The sequence below is a fragment of the Gavialis gangeticus genome, unplaced genomic scaffold, assembly GCF_001723915.1.
Source record: "Gavialis gangeticus isolate Ggan-Ray unplaced genomic scaffold, GavGan_comp1, whole genome shotgun sequence".
Taxonomy (NCBI): Eukaryota; Metazoa; Chordata; order Crocodylia; family Gavialidae; genus Gavialis; species Gavialis gangeticus.
In genome coordinates this window covers 11,014,033-11,022,753 of record NW_017729029.1, presented here as the reverse complement: position 1 = coordinate 11,022,753, position 8,721 = coordinate 11,014,033, and the positions used below count along the sequence as shown (strand labels likewise).

The 8,721-nt window shown below is 44.7% G+C and overlaps 1 protein-coding gene across 1 annotated transcript in view; it reads right to left on the bottom strand.

The window, feature by feature from the left end:
* Positions 1–8,721, bottom strand: part of TEX11 (testis expressed 11) — an 88,399-nt gene that overhangs the window by 36,845 nt on the left and 42,833 nt on the right. Inside the window, exons 13-15 of the mRNA XM_019521251.1 lie at positions 5,789–5,940; positions 3,341–3,426; positions 375–512 (exon numbers count right to left, since the gene is read on the bottom strand). Of these exons, the coding sequence (XP_019376796.1) occupies positions 375–512; positions 3,341–3,426; positions 5,789–5,940 (376 nt within the window). The remainder of the gene's footprint in view (positions 1–374; positions 513–3,340; positions 3,427–5,788; positions 5,941–8,721) is intronic.

The following is an 8,721-nucleotide window of genomic DNA, read 5'->3' as shown; positions in this document are numbered from 1 at the left end:
CTGGCAGAGGGTAGATTTAGGCTAGATATCAGGAGGCGCTACTTCACTGTCAGGGCGGCTAGGATCTGGAACCAACTTCCAAGAGAAGTGGTGCTGGCTCCTACCCTGGGGGTCTTTAAGAGAAGGCTAGATGTACACCTTGCTGGGGTCATTTGACCCCAGTACTCTTTCCTGCCATGGCAGGGGGTCGGACTTGATGATCTGCTGAGGTCCCTTCCAACCCTACAAACTATGAAACTCTGAAACTATAATACAAAACTTTATTTTAAAACATTAGCATTGACTGCTGGGGTAATCCTGCACCTCTGGAAATGACTTCGCCCTTTCAGAATTTTTAATCAAGGCCCAATGGCACTGCTATATGAATGAAGTACCTGCTCAAGTTGTTTCAGATGAAGATAGCAGGAAGCCATGTTCCTCTGCAGCTTAGCCAAATTCTGATCTATCTGCCCAGATGAATAGAAGCTGAGAGAATAGTTGTACCACTGAAGAGCTTCAGGGTAGTTTTTTGCCTAGAAAATTAAAAACAAACAAAAAAGGCTAATGATGTCTAAATTATATTTTCCTAGGCTAAATTACAGACTTCAGAGGGACCAACCAAAATATTCAGATAATCACACATGTTAAATATAACTACCATTTCTAATGTAACCTTTTCCACTCAAACAGCACCAAATGATCGAGAAAAAAGATTGGTTCATTTGTAGAGAGTTGACACAAATAGGAAACAGAATCACTGCCTCAAGAAAGAAATGGTCCCCTTATGATCCACAGCAAGTAATGGAATGGGAGGTAAAGGCAACTTTTGCCCAATAAAGAATTGCCCCTGTATTTCACCAGAAGCGGGTGGCTGTCCAGTGTACTTGAGGCAGCAGCTGGTAACATGCAGTTCTTTTTGGGGTACTGTGTTCATCACAAAAATCCTTGTGCAAGAAAATAAATAGTTCTGGCCACTCCAACCAATCCTCAGTTTCTTTGCCATCACAATCTTGACAATACTATGTGCCACAGTAGTAGGGTCATGGAATATGCATGTGCATAATACACCTTAAAGAACTATAATTTGTATGTAGGTAAGTAACAGTTTTTCCTTCTGTATGTGCCTGTTCATCTATATTAAGTAATTCCTAAACAGTGCTCCTCAAGCAGTGGGAATTTAGTGTCCTCGTAAATGACTGAAGAATTGTCTTTCCACAGTTTGTTTGAGGCGCAGTGTTGAAGAAACATATGATCAGGTGATCATTTAGCTGTTCTGAAAATCCCCATAATTGGAACATTACTCAGGAAAGTCACACAGCTATCTAAGCTCTAATGGAATGAACAACAGTTTTTTTTCCTGGAGCTGCTATATTTACCACCATGTTACAGCATTTCGTTACTAAGTAAAACCAATTTGAAATAATTTTGGGTTGAAGCACCTTGTCTTTTCCTCATTTCTTCAGTTTTAAAGTGCCAGAGGACAGAGAAGGAAGGGACTGAGCAGATAAGGAACAAAGGCAGAACAGAGTGACTGGGCAAGAAGAGTAGAACTAGATGTGGACTCAGGAGGGTAAGAAACCAGGAATGGAGAAGAAAACTACGACTTAAACCAAGCGAGGAGAAGGAGACAAGGGCTGCTGGGTAAGCAGACAGGAACTAGAATAAGAAGCCAAGAACTAGAAACTGGGTCTAGGTAGACAAGAACAGGACTGGGTCCATGAGCCAAGTGTGAGGAAGAGATGGGACTGGACCAGGATCAGATTGGAGGAGATGGGGAAGAAGGGCTCAAACTCTGGGTAAGAGGCAGAAGAATCTGTGCTTATTAGAATACAGACCCCTCTAGATCCTGAGAGGGACCCTAGAGTCTGCAGTCTCACAAGTCAGCTAAATGATCCCCTGATCATATGTTTGTTCAACAGTTTCATAGACCCTACCAACTATGAAACTATGAAGTTTCTGCTTCTGCAAACAGCTGTAAAATCCACTGGCAAGGTGAATGTACCATCCCCCTCACGCTAGTCCAAAGAAAAGGATGAAACCCGCTACTGATGTGAGTTACTCTATTACTTCAAGTGGCAGGAACTTGTGTGATGAATCTGAGGATTCCAGTCTCGTTAACAGCCCATCTTATATCATCCTGAAGCTACATGATGGAATTTTTGCATTCTTCAGTTTGTTTTTTTACAAGCCTTGAAAATGACATAAGATGCTATGTTACAAAATGTTATCATGGTTGCAAAGTCAAGAAACTGAGTTTCCTCATGTAATATGATCAGAGCCATCAATTATATGACTGACTGCTCCTTCTTAATTACACAGATGTATATGCAGTAGGACCCTGCCTCATTCACTGCTCAGAACAGACCTGCTTTGAAATTAATCAGGGTTTGCAGGATGGGTGACTTGTCTGCAGGACCCCTCTGCCTCTTCCGTGGTGAATGGAAGCCAATGTGTGGTAACTTAACCCCCAGTGAAAGAGGGGTTAGCTGCCACAATTTCACTTTCATTCACCACAGAGTAAGTATGGACACATGTGCAGTTCCAGAGAGCAGTTGACAAGCTGACAATCCTTGGTTATTTCATGATAACTCTCTGGGCTACATGGGCATTACTAAAAAATCCATTTTCACCTGTCCCTACAATGTTCTGTTTCTAAAAGTGGGGTTTAAAGAATTATGAGCCCTTTAAAATTCACTTAAACTCAGGGACACAAACAAAACTTCTACCTTCTTGCACAAAAATGAATGCGCCTGTCAGAAATATCATCTGGGAAGCTGAGGCACTGAGCAAAAAAGGCAGCAGATGGCCAGGCTGCTAAAGGAAAAATATTTCTCTGCATAGCCTATAATTAATCAATGAAATTCAATGCCACAAAACATCACTAAGTCCAAGAGTTTTTTACAATTCAAAAAAAGAATTGGATATTTATATGAATAATGCAAACATCCACCAGTACCTTACATAAGCTAAGGGAAAAAAATCCTCATTAGTCCATCACCAACTGATAGGGGTTAGGAAAGTGACTATCCACAGGCAGATTATTTGATAAGTGAATTATTTATTATAAGGTTCCTATACCCTCTTCTGAATCATCAGGTAGTGATGGACTTATCAGCTAAATTTAGCAGGACAATAATTATACTCCTGAGCAAAATTCCTAAAACAAGACCACACTCGGGTTGCTAAATGTGATGTAAAAGAGTAAGTTGCTGCCTAGAAATAAAGCAAACTCCAGCTGGAGCACAACATTTAGGATTATTTATCTCCAACCAGGAACAGACACAACACACAGGAAACAAGCCAAGAAAAGTAACCCACTTGTCTTTTAAGAAAAGAACAAAGTTCCCATCTAGACCCAAACCTCATAGTTCTTGGCAGCTCTGTCCCACAGAATGATGTGCAGCTGGTTCAGTGTTTCAGCTGACAGTTGTTTTCCTGTGTAGTGACCTGAGAAGAGCGAGAGACACCTTAGAAATATCTGAGGATGACAGGCCATGCTGACAACTAGACTCACAAACAATGTGGGCAAACACATAGCAAGAGCTCCAGCCAAGGAGGTAGTGACTTGTAGCTCTGCCATCTCTGAGAGCAGTGGTCTCCAAAGTGGGGTGCACACACCCCAGGGAGTGCACAAGACGATCCATTGGGGTGCGGGAAGAAAATATTAGAACTTCTATTTCTATAAATACACATATATTGGGGGTGCATGCTCGAAAAATTTTTACTGATAGGGGGTGTGTGCTCAAAATTTTTTTACTGATAGGGGTGCACAATCAAAAAAGTTTGGAGACCCCTGTCCTAGAGCATGGGTGGGCAAAATATGGCCTGCAGGCCAGATTTATCCCAGGAAGCCCTTCTATCCAGCCCATGGGGCCCCTCAAAAAAAACTACTACCAGCCCCTCTGAAAGCTGACAGGAGGTGGGCTTTCAGAGGTCATGCACCATCAGACCAGATGGGCTCTGTGCTTCCACCTCCATGGGGCTTCCAGCATTCCAGCTGGGACCCCCATGGGGACACACTGAGTGTGATGGCACGTGACTGGACAGTTGGTGAGTGGGGAGGGGAGCTCCTGCCTGCAGGAGGGAGGGGGTGCGTGTCAGGTGTGTAGGTGGGTGTGGGGATGTGTGGGACCAGACCGGGTTGGCTCCATGCCTCTACATGGGGATGCCAACACTCTAGTGGGGAGCCATATGTGGTAGCATGGAGCCCACCTGGCCAAATGGTGCACAGCTCCCCGTAGCACCCAGTCTGTACACCATCAGGCCAGGAAGGCTGTGTGTCTCCAAATGTGGCTCCCTGCTGGAGTGCTGAAAGCCCCACATGGAGGCATGGGGTGAAACAGCCCAATGGCCCAATGGCATGCAGCTCCCACCTGCAGTGCTGGGAACACCACATGCTGGCATGCAGCCAGCCTGGTCTGGTTTGAAGGTGGGCACCAGTGGGCCAGGTGGGCTCCATGCTGCCATGTGCAGTTGCTGGGACTCAGCCAGAGCCACCAGCGGGCTTTGCCTGGCACAGGCCATGAGCACCCCAAGGGCCTGCTGCCTGCTGTTCCTGCTGCTGCCGCCAGAAGAAGCTGTGCACCATAGGGGGGAGAGGCCCACACACAACCCCACACCCACTTACACCCATAAACTTGCCCCCCCACAAATCCCACACACACAAATACCCCACACTCCCGTAAACCCCCCACACACCCCCATCCCCCCCACACAATATATAAGACTTTATTTTGAGCTATTAAGAGACTTTATTTTGAGCTATAATGCAATCACCTCTATAAACTATGCAAACACATATAAATCAGGATATATATATTTTTTAATAAAATTAAATTATGTTATAGTGGATGTTTGATTTTTAGTATATGATCTTTTGGGGGGTTCCAAGATGGCAAACACCCCTCCCAAAAGGAGCACTTTTGGGGGCAAGGGGAGGAACTTCTAGTGGCAAAGGTCAGAGATCAGAGGTGGGACTTCCAGTCCCAAGATGGCAATCAGGGGGCAGGGAACCTGTCAAGGGGCGGGGCTACCCTTGCGGCCCTGACAGCTCACCAAAACTCACTAAGTGGCCCTCCAGCCGAAATAATTGCCCACCCCTGTTTTAGAAGAAAAACACAGCATCTCGCACACACATATTACCATTTTTTAAACTTAAAAGCCCCAAATTAATCTCCTAACATTGTAGTTAGGCCTCTAAATAAAAAGTGACTTTCTTCTCTACAGTGGTGAGCAGTCAAAGAGAATAATGGGAGATACAGATGATAAGTACACGTATTCGGGTTCATTAAGGTGTCTAACAAGGATTTGCACTCAATGCATTTTAACAATGATAGGACTAGTCTGTGACACATGCCTCCACACTGCGCAGAAATGTCAGTATGTCCTTTCTCTCTTACTGGTCACCCTCACTACAGATGGACTTAACAACTGCACTGATATCAATAGCTTCAAGTTGCAGTGTTTTAGCTAACTTGTCACAGCAGGATTGTGGAAACAAGAGTCAGCTTGTAACTGCTGTTGCTCACTACCTAGCAGCAGTGTCCCCCGCCCTTTTAAAGCAGCTAAAATGTATGTTTACCCCCAGCCTAAATCATGGAGAAGGGCCTGTGCTAGAAATAAATCTAGTCCTGTTATTGTTGCTATTCTTTACAAGTCATAGACAGCCTGTGAGAGAGAAAGTAAGAGAAACAGGGAATAAAGGACGGAGGAAAGTAGGGGGTAATGAGAGGGAAGAGACAGATTCAATATTTAAGCCAATTCATCCCTGTCTTCAGCAAATGACAGCAGGCACTGGACAGACACAAACCAGTAATGAGGTCTTCGATCTTTTCCTTGGCAAGTGGCTCCCTCATTCTTTGCAACAGGAACTCGATGTGGAGCAGGATGACCTTTCCAAGGTCAGGCGAGGATTCGAATCGCCCAGCAACGGACTTCAGAAAATCAAAACCCACCAACTCCCTGTTCACAAGGATGCATTTATGAAAGAGCTATTAGCTTTCTCCTCTGGGAACTAACACGTACACCCACAGAATACATTTCTCACTCAGATTACTTCTCACCAAAAAGAATCCAGATATCCTAACTCAATTATTCTCTAGTTCTTTAATTCTGTGGAGCAACTAATTAGAGAAAGATACCCTTCCTACATCAAGTATCCCATGCCACCTGCCTGACTGAAAATACTCCCTTTTGAAGATGACAAGGAAAGAGACCACACACCCCATGTGTTCCACAGATCAGTGTGAGAACTGGCTCTTTAACCAGTAACCATTCATTTGGCCCCAGGATAAATCTGTTGTGTTAACCCATGAACACATACATTTAAAAAATATTCAAAGACTAATTAAAACCCACAAAATAATGAAAGCTAGAAGTAAAGTTAAAACACTGTTCTGAATAGCTTTATATATTCAAAACCAGAAACAAAAAGTGAAAATAGAGGAAACGGAGCTTCCTGACTTGCAGCCATTTCTTATCATCCAGACTCTTACATTTTTTTGTTTCCAAAGCTGTATGCAGCAAGATCAGTATTTCAAAACCTTCAGTTTTTTATTTAGACCACTGGGAATCTTATTTGCAGCTCTGCTATCACGTGGTCTCAGAGTTTAGCCCTGTGCTCAGTACATCATGGAAGGAACTAGAAGCACTATGTGGTAATGTGCTCAAACCCTGAAAGAAGGGAGCACTTTGCAACACCCTCATAAGAATCATGCCTGTTGTCACAGGGCCCATCAAGGCAAATGCCAAAAGATATAGCCTTGCAGACTAAGTGCTAATCCCTAGTGAGGCCCTTAATAGAGTGGCTAGACATTCATTTGAAGTGCATTACTAGCTATCTTATTATTCTCCCAAAGTTGTGGTGATCACCGATCATCTAGAGACACTCCTAGGTAAACGTGTTCTGTAACGTTATTTGTCATGTTGGTCTTCTATTCTAATTTGTCCCTACCAAGAAAACAACTAAAGCTGAACAAGTAATGACAGAGGTAGATAACTGAATTTGACCAAAAATATTTTATGTTTTGGTTTTGTCTAGCTACTTACTATGGAGAAGCTGACAAAAGAGGAAGAATAAAAAATATCTATCTGTCACTCTTAAACATCCCTCAGCACCAGTGTTTCACTGCTGTACAATAAAGCTGGGATCACTGTAGTTGTGTAGGCCCCAGCCTTGTGGAAAAGCTGCTGTCAAGATGTCTCTACAGAAGAGACAAAAGCCAGCAGCACTTGCTGCTTTCTAAGCATCTACACCTTTCATACACTTGCCTATGGCACTTCCCTTATCAGGGGCCACCAGCAGGGAATCGGGGAAAGTCTGTTCACCAGGGCCCCCCTTGGAGTCACCAGGAACAATGGCCACAAGCTGAGGGAGGATAGGTTTAGGTTAGATATTAAGAAGAACTACTTCACTGTAAGGGTGGCCAGAGCCTGGAATAGGCTTCCCAGAGAGGTAGTGCTCTCACCTTCCCTGGAAATCTTCAAGAGGAGACTGGATAGGCACCTGGCTGGGGTCTTATGACCCCTCCACCCCCAGTGGTCCTTCCTGCCCATGGCAGGGAGTCGGACTAGATGATCTGTCTAGGTCCCTTCCAACTCATTGATTCTATGACTCTATGATTCCCAAGTACTTGACAGTGACCAACTGCTCAGGTCCACAAGTTAATACTGAGCTGGTTACAATCTAGAGCTGGAGGCTGCCGAGTAATTCCAGCCAAGGACTTTGTTTTGTTCCTGGCTGACAACCAAACCTGGGCAAGCTGCTTTGTGCCCCACCAGCTCAGCTATCAACCGCAACAACACAGCAACAGGAGCCAAGAAGACAACGTCATTAGTGCATCTGAGATCTCAAAGTAGAACAGTGTTTGACGTAACATCACTAACACCCACGTCTCTTAGCACAGGTGTGGCCAACCCAAGGCATGCGTGTGTGGTACACAGCAGATCGGGAAGGGGATGGGTAGCATAGCTACAGATCAGGCAGGAAGCAAGGAGAGCAGCAGACTGGGCAGGGGACACAGGGCAGGAAGCAGAACAGCAGATTGGGCATGGGAAGGAGACTGGAGTAGCACTCTGGGAGGGATTTGTGAGACATCTGCCAAAAAGGCCAACCCCCAATGTTGTAGCTTATCCTTCAATCAGTCCCAATATTAAACAGTGGTGAGATACAGCCTTGCTGAACTCCTGTGGAAATAGGAATCATGCCTTGTATCGACTACCTCAAAAAGACCTCTTCTATCAACAGCATCATCTTTCCAGGGACACTAAGTCACCGCATCATATTCCACAAGCTCTCCCTACACCACTGATTCTCAACCAGGGTGCCAGGGTACCCTGAGGTGTTATCAGATATTTGAAGAGTGTCATGGGGTATGAGATAAACAGATAAGCCAGACTCAGACTTGCCTGTGCCTGGATGATCCCCCCACCCCTACTGCCCACCGGCCCCTGGGTAAGGAGGTAAGCACTGCAATGTATAAATTATTTTTTGAAATTGGGTGCCACTCAATTCACAAAAGTTATGGAAGGGTGCCTTGAGTCCAAAAAAGGTTGAGAACCACTGTTCTATACACTGAATCAAAGATCTGAAAAAGGTCTATAAAAAGTGTTGTGGGTTGCCTATATAAAATTCAGCCAGCTACTCAGCTAACCACACCCTGTCATGCACCTACAGATGCATTGCAAGCAGGTCCACGGAGGTGACCCTTCCCCTCTATGTGGCACTGGTCAGGCTGCAGCCAG